This window comes from Orbicella faveolata, unplaced genomic scaffold, assembly GCF_042242905.1.
Source record: "Orbicella faveolata isolate gen_17 unplaced genomic scaffold, um_ofav_v1 contig_24, whole genome shotgun sequence".
In the NCBI taxonomy this organism is placed as follows: domain Eukaryota; kingdom Metazoa; phylum Cnidaria; class Anthozoa; order Scleractinia; family Merulinidae; genus Orbicella; species Orbicella faveolata.
Window position 1 is genome coordinate 17171815 of NW_028301552.1, and position 24050 is coordinate 17195864.

Sequence of the window (24050 nt, forward strand, 5' to 3'; positions counted from 1 at the left end):
GCCGTTCCAAGTCCCAGTAGGCCTTCTCAAAGCTCGCCTTAATCTCGATGTTTGAGATACGCTGGGGTATGGCGAACTTTAAGCCTCGACAGAGAACCAATTTCTGAAAGAAACTGAGCTCATGCGAGGAGATGTTTGTGATATGCTCGTCGACATCGACTTCAGTGTTTAGTAACCTCGAGATCTTACGAGTGTGCACAGACATGACTTCATGGTAGTAGTCAAACCGTTGTCGTTAAATCAGTACACAGTCACGGACATTTTCGATTTTGTGAACGAACTACCGCGAGACCTCAACATAACACCTGGTGACTTGCTGGTGTCCTATGATGTGTCCTCCTTGTTCACGAATGTACCTTTGGATGAAACCATTACGATTCTCGCAGACAGAGCCTTTAGAAACAACTGGTTTAATTCCGAGTATGATTTGAACATTTCAAAGCAAGACCTTATTGATCTTTTGGGTGTGGCCACCAAGGGGCAGCTTTTCCAATTTAATGGATCCCTGTATGAACAGATCGACGGAGTAGCGATGGGGTCCCCCCTTGGGCCCTTGCTAGCCAACGTATTCATGTCGTCTATTGAAGAGAAATTAGATGTTGACGGCAAACTGCCACCTTACTATCGTCGATATGTTGACGACACATTCACTGTGATGCCCGATTTGTCTACAGCTAGGGACTTTCTTAACACCCTCAACCACGCTCACCCCGCCATCAACTTTACTATGGAGGTCGAAAATGATGGAATGCTTCCCTTTCTCGGTACTCAACTCCTAAACAGAGCGCCTCGTATTGAAACTAAAGTGTTTGTGAAGCCAACAAACAGTGGTCTGCTTCTCCATTACCACAGTCATGTCGATAATAGGTACAAGCGCGGACTATTGACAACTATGCTCGATCGCGCACATCGCCTGTCTTCGTCATGGTCCTACTTCACTGAGGAGTGCGAACGACTGAAGTCTGTTTTCTCTAAACTGAAATATCCCAAGCACCTTGTTGACTCCACTGTCAAAACCTTCCTAAATTTAAAGGTCGCTGACCAGCCCTCATTACGGTCCAGATCTACGACAGAAAACACTACTCGGGTTGTCATACCCTTTAAAGACCAGGAGTCTGCTAATATCGTGAAGACACAGTTGAAAGATCTCAGTGTGAAGCTGCAGACCAGTGTTCAACCGGTGTTTACGAGCCGCAAGATTGCCCAGGAGTTCCCGACAAGCGAACCTAAGCCTCAGCTCATTGATCAACAATGCGTTGTGTATAACTTCAAGTGTGACCAGTGCGATGCTGGTTATGTCGGTTACACCCGTGGCCATCTGTTCGTACGCGTTGATGGACATAGAAGCAAGACCTCGTCAGTACGCAATCACTATGATAGTAGACACGCAGGCAGGATTCCGGATGACCTTCGCAATTGTTTTAGCGTGTTGAAAAAATGCCACAACAAGTTTGATTGTCTCATTAATGAGATGTTACTCATTAAACAATTACGACCGTGTTTAAATGTACAATCAGACTCAGTTCGCGCTAAAGTCTTTGTCTAACTTATGCAAATTAGAAACTCTGAACTCTTAGTTACTCTTGAAATCGCATATTTAATTAGTTTCCCTTGACAATGGCGCCAAGATGTCGCCGAAACGTCGGATTTATATATCGTTAGTTTTTGCCTGTATATGTTTATCTAAATCATTGTTGATTAGTTTCAATTTAGCTGCAAAATATTTCCGTCGAGTTTAGTGCAAGTTCCTTTTGATTAAGTTTCGGCAATGTAAAGATTATTCTGAACAATCCAAACTCTACTTCGAGCCTGTGACTTTTGCCAAGCTAAGATGTCTAGTTAAGGTGATTCTTCACATTTGCATTGCGCATCCTTACTGCGCATAATTTATGGCGTCACAAGCGCGCGCTCGTGCACGCACACATTGAAAACAAGGCGGATTTGCCTTGGTATAGAGTTCTGTCAGCTGAAAGATGGCTATAGCTCACTAACGAACTCGGGCACCCCAATTTTTTTTTCAGTCGTTTTAATCAACTAATCATTAGCTTTGCGTGAGAAAAGACTGATCTGATTTCTATTGCTGAAAATTGAAGAAATAAGGAAAATAGCAGCTGCACTGTAGTCTTTTCTATTTGCAGTTTGATAGCCGTGGCAAGCAATTTGGTTTCAATATTTTAACAAGGATTCAGCTGTCTGTCAAAATCAAACTTAAAAGCTTATTTGTGTTCGACACAAGTATTGACTGTAGTTTGAGGCGTGTTTTCATGACTCTGGGCTCACAAAGATTTTACAATAACTTGGAATGCGTTCTTGTAGTAAGCATTAAGGTGGCTGAACACAGTTTTTGATACCTGTGTTTCATTCACTTTTTTCTCTAAAACCCTTGATCCCTCGGTCACCAAAAATGGCAGCAAGCAAGTTAGCAACACAAACTTTGGGTTTTTGATGGTTAAGCTGACGTATGTGCCGTTGTCATGGCAACATGAATAAATATAAACAGGCCTTTAAAATCGGTTTTGTTTATTTGTAGAAAATCTAGTCATTAGATTTTCTTTATAATTTGCAGTCAACGAGCTTGTAACGATTCTCACAAGTTAACACTATTTTGCTAATAATTTAACAGAGAGATATTTAATTATCCCTTGTTGAGGTTTCACTGGAATATCTAGAATTTCCTTTGTTAGAGTTCAATTATTTTCAATACTCCAGTTACTTATTTCCTTAAGTATTTTCGTGCCAAATTTCGTGAAATTCTAATGAGTGGTTTTCGAGAAATAGGCGTATTTCCGAGAGTGCAATATTTCATTCAATCGCAATTTTTTGACTTACCACGCATGCGCTGCATTTAACTGGGTTCTTTCGGTAACAAAGAAAAAGCTGAAAATTGCTAGGTTCTTTGCATCGTTACCTTTTCTAACATATCTTTATAATAAAAGACTAAAGCCATCAATACACTGCGTTCAATTATAGAGAAAAATAGCACAGATAGTGCGGGTGTCGAGTAAATAAAATGATCGCTCTATTGACGGCATGTTTGTTTTTTCTAATCCTTGTGCGCGCGCTGAATTGCATCAGCAAAAGCGCGCGCGAAAACTCTGTTCGGCCACCTTAAATAATGCTAAAATGAGACATTTTCAATGTGTCACTGCTCCTTAACGAGCATGGGCACCTCCCTTTCTATTTTATAATTAAAGTTCTCATATGATAAATATTCAGTGGACAAAGTTTGGACAAAAATCTGTTGACAGTTTTATTTCAGGGGAATTACCTTAAACGTGAGTATTTTTACTTTGGTTGTCTACATTTTCATCGAGTATTTTTGACTTTGTATGCCTACATTTTCATTACAATTAATTCGAAGAAGCGAATATTTCATTGACAATTTTAGAAACCAGGTTAAGCGTTTTCGCTCAACCGTTGATCAACTGATTGTGGCGTGTTAGGATCCTAATGACCTTTGTTTTTCTTCACCCTACATTGTGAGAACTTTGTAGTCAATCACAAATAAAACATGTTTTAGCGCGCAAGTTGTTGTCGCCATGTTATAAAAGAATTGGTTAGTGCTTTAAGCTGTGCGTATATCGAGTTATGGATGCACTTGGGAAGTTTGGAGAGCACTCAAGAAGCTAGAGGCTGTCACCTCGTGCGACTCTTACGCTTCTTTCCTGCTGTCCAAAGTTCCCGCGTGCATCCATAACTCGATATACTCACGCTAAGCATGAACCAATTCTTAAATAATCATTATACATGCAAAGCAATAAAAAATTTCTTTCCTGTATTTTATTCGTTCCTTTGTTCTTTTTGCTTCCTTTAGATAACGATGAATGTGCAACAGATGAAAACAAGTGTAACCAAAAATGCAACAACACAGAGGGAAGCTACTTGTGTTCATGTGTAAACGGCTTTAGACTGGACACTGACAACGTCACATGCATAGGTAGGAATTAGAGCAAGGATAAGAAAAAAGGTGCTGTCGCCAGTAAAAGCGTGGCAAATAGACATGTTTGTTAATAACAGAACGTTGCAGCTGAACGTTGCTGCAATATGTAAGAATTAACACTAACTTCCACATTAAGAAGTAACAAATAGCGTCAGAATTGCCTGTAAATACCAAAAAAAAAAAAGAATGATGCCGTTCACTTTTCATGAAAGTTTTTGTTTTCGTTTAGACATCGACGAGTGCTTGGAATGGACATTTCAGTGTTCGGACGCCTCACAGCGCTGCGTGAACACCCAAGGTTCTTACAAATGTAAATGTGAAGATGGACTTTACTGGATTAACGAGACTTGCAAAGGTGAGAGCTTTGGCTCTGAAGTTTTGGTCTAAAGACCGACAATATCGGTCGACTCATTGATCGAATGTCGGCCGATGTATCGACCGACACACGGACCGTATGTTGACCGATATTGTCGGCCGATACTCGACCGACTTATGCCTTAAGTACATATAGCGTCAGAATTGGAAAAAGTGGACGTTAAAAATTTATACCGAACCAATGGCAGGAACGCCATGTATATTTCAGACAATCTTTAAGCGAAGTCAACGATGAACTAAAATTCCCAATGCGAAATTGATTTTTCTCGTTGATCGGTGTCTCTTCTTGGGTCATACAGTAATTAAATACTTAATAATATTTACTATTTTTGAAAGCTTATAAGCTTTTTCGGTTCTTTCTCTCTGAAGGTCTCGATAAAGATGAAAAACCACCGCCTCCACCACCAGCACCGACACCAAGAAAGCCATCTCTTGAGGAAACACTTCAATCAGTTATCATCACTTTGGAGGGGCTTAGTGCTAGTCAGGTGTTTTCTTTTATTCCCCAATAACATATACAATATGGTTTATTTGAAACTGTGATAAATTTATTACTTCATAGGGATGTGTGGAATGGTCGACGATGTACTTTTAACAGAGCTGAAAAAAGTGAAATTGTCATGAAAATGAAGTTGGGATCACGGCACACCTTTTCAGTCACTCTAATTTAGTAAAGGTCGCACAGAAAGCTCTAATTAGAGACCTTTGGAGGATTCAACGTGATTCGAAACCTCCAGGGCCTTTAAAAGGAGGTCTAAAAGAAGAATATTCACGTTCCATTCCCGCAAAGCCAAGTTTTATGAGCTGAATAGTAACCAGAAATTTCCACAGAGCATTTGGAGTTATTCTCTTCATCTCTCATTTATATATTCATATATACATATCGCAACTAGCAAGCGTAAGGAAAAGTAAGTAACCGTTCAATTTGTAATAAACAGGATACTTGCATGTTTCCAAAATTACATTCAGAATTGGCAACGTCTACAGACGTTTGCATAAACCCTTAACAACTCTCGCCTCGCGCGCTGCTATATCAGTTAACAAAGTGTTAATGAAATCCATTTTTTAACAACATCTTTCGTTATTTTTTTAGTATATTCAGTTTATATTTGCAACAGTTAATGATAGAACGGTCGCTATCAATTTACGGTGACTGAATTTAAGCTAGACTCAATTGGTGAAAAATGAATGAATGAGCGAGGAGCTTGGAGATAGACGAGTCATTAAGTTTGCATTTGATATTCTTTGGTTTTCTCGCCTTTAACAACTTTTTTAGTGGAACTTACCTAAAGAGGAAGATTTCAAGGGAGCTGTTGCAGATTCCGTTACCACTTTCTGTGCAAAGATTGGGGATTGCGTAAATGAAAGGAACCGACAAAGGTTTTTATACAATCGGAACTGATTTGAATAATTTATCCTTATTGAGTACAGTGTAGTAATAAATAAAACTACGAAGTAACCTATATGCAGATTTACTGGGCTTTAGTTATAAAATTAAATGATTCGGTATGGTAAAGGTTTTACACAGTACATCAATTACTGACGGCCCCTTTTTGGACTGTGAAAAGCAAATGTTAAGTCGGTAAGGCTAATGATAAATTTTTATACGAGCCTATGTTGTCTGGGTTAATGCAGACTATGACGACTATGCAGGCTAATTATGTCTACTCGAGACAAAAGAGCCTCAAGCCGTCGAGTTTTTTCGGGTGTCCGTAGCATTAAGCAACAAGGTGGATTTCTACACAACGCTAGATGGGATGTAAGTCCATCATAGGTGATTTATACACTTAAGTGGAGAGAAGCTTTGTTTAAAGAGCGCAACGCAATGACCCCGGCTGGTTCCGGAACCCTGGCAGCTCGATTTGGATTCTAGTGCACTAACCAAGAGGCTCCCCACTTTCTAGGGACACCTATTATCCTTGTATCTCAAATGACAATACCGACCACTGACTAAAAAAAAAACTTTTTGTTTGGTTTTTAGGAGAGCGTTGGACTACATCTTATTTACGTCTGATCAAGTACACCTTCTTCCAGGATTTCCAGAGCAAGATGTTTATCCCCTACAAATTCGCCTCGCGATTTATGTCCAGTTTCCTCCAGGAGTAGCTCAAGACTCCAGTTCCACCCTGTCCAAGAACACATTGCTTACTGTCATCATTGAATCTCGTGAAAAGCTGGAGAAGGCGCTGAACGTGACCGTAATAAACATAACAGCTGCTTTCTTTGACGATTCCACGGAGGGCAGTTACACTGTGACTCCTCCCATCTATCGTGAGAAAAGGATGAAAGATTATTTCATTGTTGGAGGCGCAGTGGTTGGATTCCTTTTTGTTGTTTTTGTTTTAATCTTGTGCAAGTAAGTCCACTTCACAGTTTTATAACCTTGAAGGACGAACAGCGTCATGTCATGTCATGTCATGTCAAATAGGTCACGTTCATTAGACGTTTCGGGCGTAGCCGTTCTTCAGTATTTTGAACATACCGAAGAAGGCCCAAGCCTTAAACGTCTGGTTTACAAGAGTTACGTTACACTTGTTTTTTTTCAGTCTTAAGGTGTCTTACTACAGTTTTGATGGACCATAACGTTTTTAAAACTCTTTTGAAAGTTGTTCCAAGGTGTTTTCCCTTTCTCTGATTACTGTTTTCTTAATTCTTTTGCCATTGGATGTTGCGCTTAAACAAATTTTATACCTTAGTAAACAGCCAAAATGCCGAGTGGCTGGGATAGACTGGACATTAGTAGGTTTAATGACGTTTTTCTCAAAATCTACCGGTATGACCCTACCTTAAAGTTAGCAATTGGTTCTGGTTAAACATTCATGCAAAGTAAAGTAAAAATCTAAAGGGCAGATTATTTGAAAACAAATACTTTTTCAAAACTTTTGGCTCTGAGCGCGATACACTCGTAAAACTAAACTGTGAAAATTTCACCATAGCCTTAAACGGTAGGTTTTCAACAGGTTTTTACAACCTTGCGCGGGAATTGAATATCGCATGCCCTTTGTTTAAGTGCGCGCTCATGTGACGCCTGGTATCGCGTGTGAGAAAGTAAGGGTAAATTACAATTCTTGTACCAGTTGTTTATCTTTCTTTTCTTTTTTGTCATAGTTTATCGGTCCTAGCTACCCCCCCCCCCCTTAAAACGACCGCAGAGAGGCCCAAATGTACCTTAAAAGATGGTCCTCACAACTTAAAAATGACTTATTTTTCATTTTTCCTAGTAAAACAGACTCGCCAAAAATATTTTTAATTGAAATATTGTATTAATTAACCTGTTGGGAATGTTGTAGAAATTTTATTTCTTAAATTATTGTCTTCGCCATATCATTTGCATTTTTTAGGTGCTGCATTTTAAGAAAACGTTTTGCGAAAGAAAGAGAGGCTGCTGATAAGGATGGTGAGGCGGTAGAGTTGGATGAATGCTGCAAACATCAGATTGAAGGAGATCTAGGTTATACCAACGAGCAAGTCGTTAACAATGATGAAGATGCTAACAACGAGTAGCATCTTCTAAAGAAGTTTGGACTGTACTGTAGTTAGAGTCGTGCGGCTTAGTTAGAATTCATGCCCTAGTAGTTGTTGCTTTAAATCTTTAGAGTGTTTGAGACGAACAGGACAACATGATGTGTCAATGGCGAGCTATCAGTTTATTTCGCAGGCAGTTATCTTCAAAACGTTACCTGATCAACAAGCTTTTATTCTTCTGCCTCGTGACCGTACTCCAAAAACGTACTGATTCCCGATATTATAACGTACACATTTTTAGTAACCAAATACAACGTGTTTTCGGTAAACTTTTGTCAGGGCCGGATCGCACTTGCGGACAGGTCTGGTACATTTGGTGGATTTTGTCATCAATGCATCGCTTGCTGCAAACACGTTACGCCTTACAATTTTTTAAAGCAAGCAAATTTCCTATGATCGGCCCTCATCACACTCTGTGATGCATTTTGTTATCTTCAGTAAAAAAAACTGTGACAAATTGCGTCGAAAGAAACTTCAAAAAGGGCCGTCCTCGCGGGAGCAATAAAGTTTCCGATTGCTAATTGTGTTTTATATGGGAATTAGCGCAACTCCAGCACCAAGGAAGGACGTTTTAAAGGTAAAGCCAACAAGATTTGGATTACTTGTTTTAAGATACCTGCGTTAGAAAGGACGCAAAGTTTTGAAGAAATTGCACTGCAAACCAGCGTCATTGACACGGAAGTACTTCTTCAAGAAGGCAGCGGGTGCATGAGACAGAGATTTACCTATGTTCGTCCTTGCCTTACGATTGAACTTTTTAGTTCACATATATTAATTTGTGTTTGCGATTTGCTTTAGATATTAGCGAACCGATGTTTGCGTTTGTTCTTGCTTGTTCACGCGTGCAGGTAGTTGCCTTAACTTCAGTTTCAAATATATTTCATCTTTCATGGGTTGATTGAACGGTTTTAGAATTTTGATAGTTTTTGTTTTTTCCGTCTGTTGCTATGGTTTAAAAACTTGACAGCTAACTTTCAGTTTTGATAGGGTCTCGTCAGAGACCCTATATAGGACAAATGTAGATTTAAATAAATAATGAGTTAAAGTAGCTCTCGACAGGAGTGACTGTAGGATAGGATAACACTTCAATCTTTGTACCCTATCGTACCTTTTTGGTAAGACAACATATCAGACGAATTTGGGGCAGCCATGGTTATAGTTTGGCGAGAAGAAGTGAAGCTAAGGAGAGACTAACTGAGCCTCTATTTTGCCGACCAAACCATTTAGGTACAATTAGATATTTACCGTACTCTAAATTCCACCATAAAACCAGCCATACAAGGTCAGTGGCTTGATAACACAGGATATCAGAGCAAAAGACAAGGATTCGGAATTTGCTAATTGCGAATTGAGGTACGTTAAATGACGTAAATGACGTAATTTTATCTACAGATACTTCAAAGCTCTTGTAACCATCGCTTTTAATCAAATTCTTAGATAGCTCTAATAAACGATATTGGAAGCATGTAGTCGTTACACATTTGCAGTAGCCTTTTATTGGTTTTTATGACTAGATAATTCCAGGTCCTTTATGCTTCAAGTTTTTCTAGCGGGTAAGCAGGTAATATCATTGTAAACATTTTTGATGCTTTATTAAAAAAGAAAGAAAAGATAAACTGGTGAGAAGTTCGTTCTTATTAACCAGGAAATGACGATGACGAATTAGCGTGAAAGACAATTCATCGAAAGGCATTTCATCTCGACATTCCAAAGTTCTAAACCGATCGCTAGCATGCGCTTTGAGATACAATGGAATCCCAAAACTAAATTGGATCCACTTACTTCATTAAAAAGTGAAGCACGTTTATCATTATCTATAAACTCATGAACATCTTCACGTTCCAAGCCTGTAAACACTGGAAATTGAACTAACAGTTTCTTCAATGAAACGCAAATACATCTTTTTCGTTATATATCTTATTTCCAATACCCACTGAATCCCCACCCCCACCCCCTCAAAAAAATAACCTACTGAATGACAAATTTCCAAGCAATATTTCCTCATATTCAAATTATTCCTGGAAAGTCTCCACTAGTTACATTTGTAAGGGCCATTTCCAATTCCCTCGGTTTCAATAGGCAAGATCCACTCTAGTTCACTGACTTTAATTCGACTAACACTCCAATAAGACGCTCCTGTTTGCTTGTACATAATTCCATCAATCGTCCGCGTCTTTATCCGTCTTATCCGTCGTTACTTCGAGTGAATCGCATACACAATTACAACGTTTGCCGACGTTCGCCATTACATGCACTCTCGAAAAGATCACGTGACTTAAACGCGGGAACTGAACGGCGGGAAAAATACATGAACAATACAGGGAACCCCAACCCCTAACCCGTCGGAATGTGCGCGTATTTTATGTAACGCAATCTCGTTGTGTAATCATGGTGATCATGGCGGTTGCTCAACAGAGTTCTTGACGAACCAGTCAGTCAGTCTAGCCCGACTTTCCTTTGTTTTGAATGTCCCACTGTGTAACTTGCGTCTCAGCATAATTAATTCCGTACCATGTGACCGGATCTTGCAAAGGGCCTATTGGTAGTAAATTGGTGTCATCGTCAATTCCATTTCTCCGTATGAGAGTTGGCCAGAAATGTTTCTTCTCCAAGACACTCTGCCAGCCGCCGTCAGCCCTGCCTCTAACGAAGAACAGTAACCCATCCCCATTCGTTCTTTCTTCACTGTCCTACGCCATGTTTCTCAAGTCTTCCTCTCTTGCGTTTTTCGGTTGGATTTACCGGAAGGTGGAATTTATTCAATCACGTCAGCCAATTGATAACAAGGAAGATTCATTAGAATTTACTTCGTTGATATCAAAATAGAAAACGTTACATCACAGTTGCATTTCTTCGACGACGGCATTATCATTGTAAGTTACCCAAATAAACAATCTTGAAACAAAAAGGCATGCCATATCATAGAGACCCCAAATTATTGGTTTTGTACGATAACGATTTTGTTTTGACTTGTGCGGCTGCTTATGCAAATTCACACTGTCTAGGTTTACTTTGGCAGTTGAGAAGTCCTTTTAACGCAAATATTAACTTAATAAAGGGAAAACAAACATTGGTTTACCTTGCCAAATTTATTTCCTAGTTGTCCAAAGGTACAAAATTACAGTGAGATTAAAAGTGGTTTTATATTTATCTGCGTGTAAGTAGACTTTGACGCAGCTATTCAAGACAAGCAGATCTGGGTTACGAGCAATTCACTGCCTATAGGGAAGGAATGGACGTTTTGTCCGGCATTTAGGCTATGCTGCAACATGTTTTGTTTAACGAATGACACGTTCACATCGCGAGAATTGGATAAAATAATATTGTGACGTGATGTTCACTGAGCTTATTATGCCATTGTCATGTGGAAATAAGAGGGGAAATAGGTTCCAACATGTCGCAGCTTTCTGGAGAGCTGAAACACGAGTGGATCACTTCGCTGAACTCGCGAGGACCCGACAGGAGAGGATAAAACAGAACGAACGAGAGTCTTAAACCTACATTCTGTATAATTCGAGAAATGGTTACGCGTGAAACACACGCGTGGATGTTTGCGAGTAAGGCAAAACTTGCACCTTTGAAATAAGCTTTAGCCCGACAGGAGAGGATAAAAGAGAACGCACGAGAATCTGAAACCTACATTCTGTGTAATTCGAGAAATGGTCACGCGTGAAACACACGCGTGGATGTTTGAGGGTAAGCCAAAACGTGCATCTTTTGAATAGGCTTTAGCCTCTACATGGGCTTTCTGGAGACAAACATGGCCAAAATTTATCAAAAAGGGCACAACACAAACGTCATGTTCTAAATGAACGTAAGAAAACGTTCTAATTCATGATATTAAGTTGTCAATGTCAACGCATGTAACTAAAATCTGTAATGCCACGTGTTATCACCTAAGTAATATTAGAAGGATTAAGATGTATTTTTCTCGCGGTTCGTTATTAACGCTTATTCATGCTTTTATCACCAGCAGATTAGACTATTGTAATGCACTTTTGGATGGCCTTCCTAAGTCGCAACTAGTTAAATTGCAACATGTGCAGAATGCTGCGGCTAGACTTGTACTGAACTTAACAAAGTACTCGCATATTACTCCAGCGCTTTATGAACTTCATTGGTTAGCAGCACAACATCGTGTTCATTTTAAAATCTTAATTTTAACATTTAAAACTATTCATGGATTGGTGCCCAAGTATATCATAGAACTAATAAACATTATGCCTAGATCTATATATAATATGAGATCAAATCAAAGTTTATTGTCAGACTCTCCTAAAGGGAAAATGCTTGTCACTTTAGGTGATAGATCTTTCTCTGCTGCTGTTCCATATTACAGTATGTATTTTATGGAATAGTTTGCCCGCTGAATTATGTGATATTCAGTCATTAGTTATTTTTAAATGTAAGCTGAAAACTTATTTAGTTCGTGTAACTTTTAAAGCGTATTCTACTTGATATCAATTCTTATTACTATTACTAATTAAGTTTATTATCATTATTATGAACATTCTATTTAATTAATATACGTGTAATTGGTTTTAAAATTTCTATTTTATCGTAGTATTTTAAGTTGTAAAGCGTTGTTGATGAGGAAATATAAATAGCGTTCTAGAAGTTATTAAATTATTATTATTATTTTTAGGTATAAAGTGTGTTCAGGTGACGTCATCAAATTCTCAGATCCAAAACTAAAGAGCCCCTAAAGGTTTTATCCTCATCAGACATAAGAGGTACTAAATTTATATCCGTTTACAACTTTCCAGCTCAATAGCGTCCTTCGTTTGCAAACCAGTGTATTTTGAATTTCGGAGTTATGGCGGTGCGTGACATGAAGCTAAGATCGCATTTGTCGAAAAATGTACCCTTGTCTCGTGATTTTTAGCCATTTTAGGAGTTAAAGTATAAGGAAAAGTGCTTGTGTAAATGCATTTTGGTTGGGTTCAGATAATCAGTCGACTAGATAGCCAAAGTAACTTCCAGATGTTTACTCTATTTTCCAGCCACCATATTGGGAGACTAAGGAAGTTCTCCAACATGGCGGCTCCATATTAGGCTCTATAATTTTGCGCGGAACATTTCGACGAACATCTCAACTTTGGGACAACGCACACAACTTAAACTTGGAGAGCTGTCTTCTTTATTTATCGTCTATAATACATAATTTCTTGACTTTATCCACTGAATGGTTTTTGATTTTATCTTTTATTGCGTGACAATACACACACTCTATAGCTGGGATTGCAAAATCTGAAAAGTGGGGATATGAGCTCCTACGTGTCTAAAAGATCAGGAGACCGAAAACACGAGTGGGTCACTTCAGTAAACGCGCGAGGATGCCCGATAAGAGGAAAACCCACAATGCCCGAAAATCTCGTACCCACGCCCGAGAATCTTGTACCCACGCTTTGTCTTAAGCGAGAATGGTCACGCGTGAAACACACGCGCGGACGTTACAGAGAGGGTCAAAAGTTGAACCTTTTAAGTAAGCTTTAAGCTAAAGGACTGAAAACGCGAGTGGGTCACATTGCTGAACGCGCAAGGACGCAAGAGGAGAGGTAAAGAGGAAGCGTGCGAGAATCTTAACCCTGCGCCCTGTCTAATGCGCGACGTGGTCACGCGTGAAAAATACGCGCGCATGCTTGAGGGAAGGCAAAACTTGCGACTTTTAAATAGGCTTTAAGCCTCTTATGAGCTTCCTGAACAGAAAAGACCATCAAAATTTGTCAACAGAGGCAGAAAACAAACGTCGTGTCCCAAACCAACGTAAAATACACCCTAATTATAGCTGCGACTGCAAAGTTTGAAAAGAGGGTAAATCAGCGCCTACATCTCTCAGAGATCCCGAGATTTAAAACACGTGTGGGTCACTTGACAAACGCGCGAGGATTCACGATCAGAGGAAAAAAAAGAAGGCGCGAGAATTTTAATCCAACGTTCTGTCTAAATCGAGGGATGATCACGCGTGAAACATGCGCGCGGATGATTGAAGGAGGGTCTAAACTTGCACCTTTTAAATAAGCTTAAAGCCCTGTGTGGGCTTCATGGACAGAAAAAACCGCCAAGATTTATCAGCAAAGGGAACAAACAAACAGCATGTTCTATACGAACGTGCAATACACGCTAAGTGAAGATGGGATTGCAAAATCTTAAAAGAGGAGAAATCACATCTTATGTACCTCAGAAATCCCCCGACGGAAAACACGAGTGGGTCACTTGGCTGAACGCGCGACGATGCATGAGGAGAGGAAAGAGGTTCCTAAAGGTCTCAGAGTTCTGGAGAGCTGAAGCACGAGTGGGTCGCTTGGCTGTCAGGAAACAAACGTCATGTTGTAAACGAACGTAAAATACACGCTAGTTATATAGCTGGGATTGCAAAATGTGAAAAGAGGGGAAATAGGTTCCTACATGTCTCAGAGTTCTGGGGAGCTGAAACACGAGTGGGTCACTTCGCTGAATGACCGAGGAACCGACAGGAGAGGATAGAGGAGAGCGCACAAGAATCTCAAAGCTACATTCTGTGCAATTTGAAAGATGGTTACGCGTGAAATACAAGCGTGGATGTTTGAGGGTAAGCCAAAACTTGCACCTTTTAAATAAGCTTTAGTGTCTATATGGGCTTTCTGGGGACAAAAATGCCCAAAATCTATGAAAAAGGGCACAGCACAAACGTCATGTTCTAAATGAACTAGGTATAGCTGGGAATGCAAAATCTTGAAAGTGGGAAATGAGCTCTTACATGTCTAAGAGATCACGAGACCGAAAAGACGAGTGGGTCACTTGGCTGAACGGGCGAGGACGCCCGATGAGAGGGAAAAACACAACGCCCGAGAGTCTTATACCCATGCTCTGTCTAATGCGAGAATGGTCGCGTGTGAAACACCCGTGCGGACATTACAGAGAGGGTCAAAACTTGAACCTTTCAAGTAAGCTTTAAGCTAAAGACTGAAAACACAACTGGGTCTCATTGCTGAACGCGCGAGGACGCAAGAGGAGAGGAACAAAGGATATGCGCGAGAATCTTAACCAGCCTAATGCGCGGGGTGGTCACGCACAAAACAAACGCGCGCATGTTTGAGGGAAGGCAAAACTTGCGACTTTTAAATAAGCTTCATGCCCTCTATGGGCTTCCTGGACAGAAAAGACCGTCAAAATTTATCAACAAAGACAGAAAACAAACCTCGTGTTCTAAACGAACGTAAAACACACCCTAATTATAGCTGGGATTGCAAAATCTGTAAAGAGGGGTAATAAGATCCTACGTGTCTCAGAGTTCTTGAGAGCTGAAACACGAGTGGGTCACTTCGCTTAACGCGCGAGGACGCGACAGGAGAGGATAAAAGAGAATGCGGAGAATCTCAAACCTACATTCCTGTGTAATTCGAGAGATGGTCACGCGTGAAACACACGCGGGACGTTTAAGAGAGAAGCAAAACGTTCACCTTTTAAGTAAACTTGAAATAAGTTGTCATGGAAATGCACGAGCTATGGTCCTTTTAATCGTGGGAACAGTCGATTTTGATTGATTCGTGACTTTGTGTTTCTCAGATCTTTTAGCGCTCTTTTCTGTTCAGTGCAGCTGCTGACGAAAGCATTGTTTGTGTTGTATAGCGCTGTTTGTAAACCAGCTAAATAGTGTAAAAGAAGGAAACAACAAACCAGCTCAGCGACTTTAGTCTGAAGACGAAATATTATTGATCCAATTACAGTAGCAGTAAATTCTGGAGCGTCGTCAAGTACACCACAAGGCGCAGGTGGCCTCCAGCAAACCACCAGCAGATAGGTCAGTGCCTGGGCCGTGTGCCTGGCTTGGCCTTGACGGAACCCCCTCTTGGTTTAAGGTCGCTAGCTTAGCCAGTATTCGGGCGCAGCCCGAATCCAGGCGAAAACCTAGCAGGCATGTTTTTGCGAAATCGCTCAGAATTATCAAGGCCAAAAAGACTCCAGGGAGCCAAATTGTCTCAACCTTGGCCTAAACATGCAGCCCCAATGGCACCTTGTTCTTTCGGGTCCCCGCCTGGTGTCTTTTGCCCTCAAGAATATCAAGGCCAAAAAGGCTTCAGGAAGCCACATTGTCTCAACCTTGGCTTAAACATGCAGCTGCAATGGCACCTTGTTCTTTCGGGTCCCTGTCAGGTGCCTTTTGCCCTCAAGAATAACAAGGCAAAAAAAGCTCCATGAAGCCAAATTGTCTCAACCTTGACCTTAACATGCAGCCCCAGTTGCACTTTGTCCTTTCGGGTCCCTGCCAGGTTCCTTTTCGCGATCAAGATCTGACCGAATTAACAAAAACATGTCCGCATTGACCTAAAGACAGTCCCACTGGGCAGAAGTCCCCTGAGCACCCCTCTGGCTAGGAGATTGGCCCCTCACGCGTGAACGTGGCATGGACCACTCCAGCAGGGTGCCATGTCAGCGCAGAAGCCTCAAACAAGGTAAAACAACTGAGTAAAATACCCAGAAACACAGTCAATATCAAGGTTATTTAACACTGAAAACTCAGTCTGGCTAGCTGGGGGTGTCAGTACAAGACACCCTCCCCTCCCTCCTGCTTTTGGCAAGTGGCCGCCAGCAAACCAGCGGCAGATAGGCCAGTGCCTGGGCCATGTGCCCTGCCTGGTCTTGACGGAGCTCCCCTGGGTTTAAAATCGGCTGCGCCCGAATCTAGACGAAAACCTAGCGGGCGTGTTTTTGCGAAATTGCTCAGATACATATATGGAAAATTAACAGACTATTACAGTGTGCAATTTAAATTGCTTTGATAAAAAAGAAAAAAAAATGAACGGTCTCTCTTTATTGCACCAAGACAATATCAAGAATGGAATAAAAGGAATTTTTTGTACGTTTTAAAAAAATTTATCTGTTTTGACTACACCCGTAGAAAATTAGAAAATTAAATTTATGGAAAAGCCGTATTACATTTATGGTTGTTCAGTTTATGACATTTATGGTCAAATTTTATTACATTTGTGGTTAAAAGTTGTTACATTTATGGTCAGTGTTACATTCATGGTCAATTCTTATTACATTTATGGTTGGCATTACATTTATGGTTTTTATTACATTTATGGGTGATACAGCTTAGGCTTGCCATTTTCTCGCATTTTCTCGCCACAAGATCTTGAAATAACTTTGTTTGGTTTGCCTTGAGGCCCTTCGGTGGTAGCATCACAACTTGAATCTTTGATTCCCTAAACTGCTGATGTATCACAGGGCTTTCGTGCTGCTTGGATGTATTATTGCTCCCTATTCCATCTCATCGAATACATGACAAAAAGTCCACAAACACGTAACGAAGGCGAAGTTCATAAATCTTTTTCGTAAAACGCTTCACTATGGAAAGTTGTCCAACTGGGCGCCTTTGTAAGAGAAGTTGCAAAATTTTTGGAAATAAGGATGGGCCTTGAATTAATTAATTAATATGCATCAGTCCAAACTGGCCATACAACAGCGTGACGGGACGCACGGGGCTTCTACTGTAGGTACCGCAGAGAAATGATAGGAAATTTTTCTAGCATTCCTTACATACTCTCACTAGGGCTCTTCGTCTTGCGGCCAGGGAAGGCGTCATAATCTGTTTCAGTGACATGTCGATGATGTTAAATAGAAAATAAACCAGAAAGGGCTGATGGAATATGAGACTAGCTTTAAAATGAAATTACGATATTAAGTGGCAGTCCCGCTAAAAGCGGTCCACTCCACTTCGGGACCAAAAATTATTTTCCTTCATTTTTTGTCAGAAAAAAGCAATTTATTATTTTCCAATTCCTTATTTTTGCTTTGCTACGAGCCAAAATTGAATTTTGGCCGAACTGAGGTTGCCGACCGTGATCAGAAAGGTAAAATTCACCGATTTTGTGAAGCGTGCTACGTCGCCTAAAATGCAGCTCACGGAATTTCGTTTTCACACGAATTTTAAGGTACATTCATTACTTTGACTGACGAAATATGGAAACTTTTCGCAAAATTCTAAGCTTACCAGCGAGGCTGGAAGACACCCTACTCCGAGGCCCTTGATGACCTACTAAAATTTAGCCAAATTTGACGGGGAAAATCTCAAAAGTTGGGTCTAAATGAAGCCTAAAAAGCACATCACAGTAAATTTCATACCTTAATAAACCGTTCTATAAGTTCAAACTGGTGGGTATCTCCTTGGATTGCACGCGAGAACAGATTAAAATCTGCCACAGTCAGTGTGTTTACATAGCCATCGCTCGTGTCAAAGCTCATTTGTATAACCCTAGCACCCGGTGAAAATACATCTTCTTCCGTTCAGGTTCGTTTGTTGACCTTCTGAGTAGTGGCAAAAAGCTCCCTTTAATACTTGTGTACACTCTAGATCCAGTTTTGAGGTGAAGGTTGCGTTAAAGTTGATCAATTCTCAAGACTTGCGAGACTCCAAAAGTAAATAATGGCGCCTGTCTGCAGAAATTAACCGTAGCCGTCGTCCTGACCCTTCAATAAATTCTGCTGCAGGGGTAGCACTAGGAGAAGAAGAAAATCGTAAGTTTTCATTTACCGTTTAGTGGCAACTGAATCCTGTAATTTACTGTGATGTGCTTTTTAGGCTTCATTTAGACCCAACTTTTGAGATTTTCCCCGTCAAATTTGGCTAAATTTTAGTAGGTCATCAAGGGCCTCGGAGTAGGGTGTCTTCCAGCCTCGCTGGTAAGCTTAGAATTTTGCGAAAAGTTTCCATATTTCGTCAGTCAAAGTAATGAATGTACCTTAAAATTCGTGTGAAAACGAAATTCCGTGAGCTGCATTTTAGGCGACGTAGCACGCTTCACAAAATCGGTGAATTTTACCTTTCTGATCACGGTCGGCAACCTCAGTTCGGCCAAAATTCAATTTTGGCTCGTAGCAAAGCAAAAATAAGGAATTGGAAAATAATAAATTGCTTTTTTATATAAATGTGTCAAACCCTTTTCACTGACAAAAAATGAAGGAAAGTAATTTTTGGTCCCGAAGTGGAGTGGACCGCTTTTAGCGGGACTGCCACTTAATAGTGCTTGAAAAGTAAATAGTGCGTTCGAGTCATTCCCGATGCTTTCAAATGATGACGGACTCCACCGACGCCAATAATCTGGAACAAAACAAGGTCATTACATATCGGTTCATGTCTAAACACACGTGAAGAAAGACTTGGGTAGGAAAAAAAACGTGAGCGGACAAAACCGGGGAGTGCCGATAAATCAAGTAACCCGCAATAATGGACGAATCACACAACATGAACCTTCCTCTGCTTCTCCCCCTGAGCCAAGTTCAGATCTTCGAACTGAACTTAAAGATACCAAAGTGCCTATGAATGGATGTTGAGCGCGGCGAGCAGACGTAAATGTCTTGTTTACCCAATGAAAGCCGTCACAATAGACTCTGAGCTTGCATCGAGATGCTTGTCCGGGCGTAAAGGAGCGTTTGATTAATCAATCTAAAACAGATCTTGAGGAATAAATACCCAGATGATCTGGAATACTTGTCTGAGTATGTCGTTGGCAGTGGGAGCCACGTGCAGTATCATCATGCTCGGCAATTGAAGTTATTGCGTAGAAAATATCGCACAATTACACAGCCGAGGGAAAAAAAAAAGCGCCAGGAGAAACTTAGTACATGGAGCTAAGATAGATTGTCATTGCTTTAGGTGACCATGCATGGCTACCAATGGCTTGGCCAATCGCTTGGCCAATGGCTCGTACACGCCACAAATCGTAAACGTCCGTAAGTAACGACCTCCGAAAGAAGTGAGCCCACCCCCAATCCCCTGAAAATAGAGGAACTACGGCTCAAAAGTATAATTATTTTTCCAATCAATAACCTGAATAACGTACGATAAACTGATGACGATTCAAGTAGGGAAGGTATAGCTTATTACAGGAGGCGTCATGAAGCGCCCTAGTAAAACAAACCCCGCAAAATTTTCATCAAGTAACAAGTAGGTACTAACAGGACCTTTTCTTCAAATTGAAATCACTAAAATCGACAACTTTGCATCATTTTTAACAGGAACGCATAAAAAGAACGTTTAATTATATTGAAATTAAAAACTCGACCAAAGCAGTTAAATATTTATAAAGCAGACTAATGTAGCAGTGCATCATGAACAGTAAAAATAGTTTAAGTTACCTTACATCACGGTCTACATTTAAAGTGCCCACCCATGTGCCAGCAACATAAATTTGAACTGGAACGAAGAATTTCTAAACGATGTATAAGAACTCACTGTTTTTACGAACTAAACCCACAGCGTTAGAGGAATACAGCCCTGTTCTCATATTGCTACTTTCAGGCCTCCCCCAAATCTACACACGTGTATTTCACTTGTGGAAAACTATCAATTTACAAAGTGTTTGGGTTGGAGATTCTCGCCCATATCAACTTTCTTTTCTCTCGTAAGTTCTCGCGCGTTTAGAGATGCGCCACACTCGCGTTTTAGGTGCGGGAATCCCAACCAATGCTTACCTAACATTTTAAAGATGCTACTATTAGCCTTCCCCCAAATCTACATACGTCTCTTTCACTTGTAAAAGTCTATCGATTTGGACAGTGTTTGGGTTAGAGATTCTCGCCTCTATCAACTTTGTTTTTTCTCGTAAGTTCGTTTAGAGATGCGCCACACTCGCGTTTAAGGCGCGGGGATCCCAACCAATGCTTACCTAATTTTATAAAGATGCTACTTTTAGCCCTCCCCCAAATCTAAACATATGTATTTCACTTGTGGAAGTCTGTCGCTTTGGACAATGCTTGGGTTAAAGATACTCGCCCATTCATATCTTTTTTTCACTTGCGTGTTTTCGCGAGTTTAGTGATGCGGCACACTCGTGTTTTTTTGTGTGGCGATCTCAAACTATGCTTACGGGACTCTTTAAAAATGCTAGATTCGGCCCTCCCCCAAATCTACACAAGTGTACTTCACTTGTGGAAGTCTATCGATTTGGACAGTGCTTGGGTTAGATATTATTTCCCATATCAATTTTCTTTTCTCCCGCGTGTTCTCGCACGTTAAGCGAGGCAGCACACTTGCGTTTTAGATGTGGGGATCCCAAAGTTGCTTACCTCGCTTTTTAAAGATGCTAGTTTTAGCCTTGTTCCAAATTAAATCTCCAACGTGTATTTAACTTTTGGAAGTCTATCGATTTGAACAGTGCTTGGGTGGATATTTTTAACCATGTCAATTTACTTTTCCCTTGTCTTTTCTCGCGCGTTTAGCTATGCGGCACACTCGAACTTTTGGTGTCGGGATCTTAAACTAAACTCACTGGGCTTTTTAAACATGCTACTTTTGGCCCTCTCTTAAATTTACCCATGTGTATTTTTACTTGTGGGAATCTTTCGATTTGGACAGTGCTTGGGTAAGAGATTCTCACCCATATCAAATTTCTTTTCTCTCGTAAGTTCTGGCGCGTTTAGAGATGCGCCATACTCGCGTTTTTGGTCTGGGGATCCCAAAGTAGGTTACCGGGGTTTTTTAAAATTGTTAGATTTGGCCCTCCCCCAAATCTACACACGTGTATTTCACTTGTGGAAGTCTGTCACTTTGGACAATGCTTGGGATGGAGACTCTCGCCCATTTATATTTTTTCCTCTCGCGTGTTTTCGCGCGTTTAGAGATGCGCCACACTCGCAATTTTGGTGTCGTGATCTCAAACTATGTTTACTGAATTTTTAAAGATGATACATTTGGCCCTTTCTGAGATCTACACACGTGTATTCCACTTGTGGAAGTCTGCCGATTTGAAGAATGCATGGGCTAAAGATTCTCGCCCATTTATATCTTTTTTGCACTCGCGTGCTTTCACACGTTTAGCGATGCGGTAGACTTGCGTTTTTGGTGTGGGAATCCCAAACTATGCTTACGGGGCTTTTTAAAAATGCTAGTTCTGGCCCTCCCCCAAATCTACACACGTGTATTTAACTTTTAGAAGTATATCTATTTGGACAGTGTTTCGGTTGGAAATTCTCGCCCATACCAACTTTCTTTTCTCTCGTAAGTTTTCGCGCGTTTACAGATGCGCCGCACTCGCGTTTTAGGTGCGGGAATCCGAACCAATGCTTACCTAGGTTTTTAAAGATGCGACTTTTAGCCCTCCCCCAAATCTACACACGTGTAATTTTCTCGCGGAAGTCTATCGATTTGGACAGTGCTTGGGTGACAGATCTTCGCCAAATCAACTTTGTTTTCTCTGGCAAGTTCTTGCGCGTTTAGAGATACGTCACACTCGCGCTTTTCGTGTCGGGATCTCAAACTATGCTTACTGGGCTTTTCAAAGATGCTAGATTTGGCCCTTTCTCAAATCTACACGCGTGTGTTTCACTTGTGGAAGTCTATCGATTTGGAGAGTGTTTGGATTGGATATTCTCGCCCATTTAAATTTTTTCTCTCTCGCGTGTTTTCACGCGTTTAGAGATGCGCCACGCTCGCAATTTCGGTGTCGGAATCTCAAACTATGCTTACCGGGCTTTTGAAAGATGCTAGATTTGGCCATTTCTCAAATCTACACACGTGTATTTTAGTTGTGGAAATCTATCGATTTGGAGAATGTTTGGGTTGGATATTCTCGCCCATTTATATTTTTTTCTCTCGCGTGTTTTCGCGCGTTTAGAGATGCGCCACGCTCGCAATTTCGGTGTCGGAATCTCAAACTATGCTTACCGGGCTTTTGAAAGATGCTAGATTTGGCCTTTTCTCAAATCTACACACGTGTATTTTACTCGTGGAAATCTATCGATTCGGAGAGCGTTTGGGTTGGAGATTCTCGCCCATATCAACTTTCTGATCTCTCGTAAGTTATCGCGCGTCTAGAGATGCGCCACACTTGCGTTTTAGGTGCGGGGATCTCAACCAATGCTTAGCTAACGTTTTAAAGATGCGACTTTTAGCCCTCCCCCAAATCTACACACGTGTATTTTTCTTGTGGAAGTCTATCGATTTGGACAGTGCTTGGGTGAGAGATTCTCGCTCCTATCAACTCTCTTTTCTCTAGTAAGTTCTAGGCGTTTGGAGATGCGCCACACTCGCGTTTTACGTGCGGGAATCCTAACCAATGCTTACCTAACTTTTTAACGATGCTACTTTTAGTCCCCCTCCAAAATCTACACACGTGTATTTCTCTTGTGGAAGTCTTTTGATTTGGACAGTGCTTGGGTGAGAGATTCTCGCCCATATCAACTTTCTTTTCTCTAATAAGTTCGCGCGCGTTTTCATATGCGCCACACTCGCGGTTTTGGTGTTGGGATCTCAAACTATGCTTACTGGACTTTTTAAAGATGTAGATTTGGCGCTTTCTCAAATCTAAACACGTCTATTTCACTTTTGGTAGTCTGTCGCTTTGGACAAGGCTTGGGTTGGAGATTCTCGCTCATTTATATTTTTTCTCTCGCGTGTTTTCGCGCGTTTAGAGATGCGCCACTCTCGCGATGTCGGTGTTGGCATCTCAAACTATACTTACTGGACTTTTTAAAGACGCTAAATTTGACCCTTTCTTAATTCTACACAGGTGTATTTCATTTGTGGAATTCTCTCGCTTTGGACAATGCTTGGGTTAAAGATTTTCGCCCATTTATATCTTTTTTTTCACTCTTGTGTTTTCGTGCTTTTAGCAATGCGGCAGAATTGCGTGTTTGGTGTGGGGACCCCAAACTATGCTTTTCTAACTTTTTAAACATGCTACTTTTAGCCCTCCCCTAAATCTACACACGTGGATTTCACTTAATTGTGAACGTCTATCGATTTAGACAGTGCTGAAAGTCGCCAAGACCGGGCTACGAGCAGTGTGATTTTGACCAACTTTGGGTCCATTTCCAGGAACTTGGGCGATATTTCCGAGTCCCAGGGACTCTAAACTAATTCGATAAGACTTTGGTTTTCAGCGAAATGGACAGAAGAAAAATTTTTGAACGCTTGCTTATAAGTAGTCTGGCCGAAATATTAACTCACTTAGTGACTATAACTAGAAAATCGCCAAGACCGGGCTACGAGCAGCGTGATTTTGACCAACTTTGGGTCGATTTCCAGGAACTTGGGCGTTATTTCCGAGTCCTAGGGACTCTAAACTAATTTAAGATGACTTTGGTTTTTAGTGAAATGGACAGAAGAAAAATTTTTGAACACTTACTTATGAGCAGTCTGGCCGAAATATTAACTCACTTAGTGACTATGACTAGAGAGTCGCCGAGACCGGGCTACGCGCAGCGTGATTTGGACCAACGTTGG

The 24050-nt window shown here is 40.9% G+C and overlaps 2 protein-coding genes across 3 annotated transcripts in view; both read left to right on the forward strand.

The window, feature by feature from the left end:
* LOC110043096 (uncharacterized) overlaps positions 1 to 24050 on the forward strand; it is a 390873-nt gene that overhangs the window by 111385 nt on the left and 255438 nt on the right. The window contains exons 47-52 of one of the 2 annotated variants that reach the window (XM_089292810.1): positions 3815 to 3937; positions 4170 to 4295; positions 4685 to 4803; positions 5592 to 5695; positions 6297 to 6671; positions 7657 to 9456. The exons of the other annotated variant lie outside the window; for it this stretch is intronic. Of the exons in view, the coding sequence (XP_089148936.1) occupies positions 3815 to 3937; positions 4170 to 4295; positions 4685 to 4803; positions 5592 to 5695; positions 6297 to 6671; positions 7657 to 7819 (1010 nt within the window). The 3' untranslated portion in view covers positions 7820 to 9456. Of the gene's footprint in view, positions 1 to 3814; positions 3938 to 4169; positions 4296 to 4684; positions 4804 to 5591; positions 5696 to 6296; positions 6672 to 7656; positions 9457 to 24050 lie in introns of those variants that run through there. 2 annotated transcript variants of the gene reach the window in all.
* Positions 197 to 2303, forward strand: LOC149110669 (uncharacterized). Its single transcript, XM_089292816.1, has one exon. The coding sequence runs from the start codon at positions 212 to 214 to the stop codon at positions 1544 to 1546; it is 1335 nt and encodes a 444-aa protein (XP_089148942.1). The 5' UTR covers positions 197 to 211; the 3' UTR covers positions 1547 to 2303.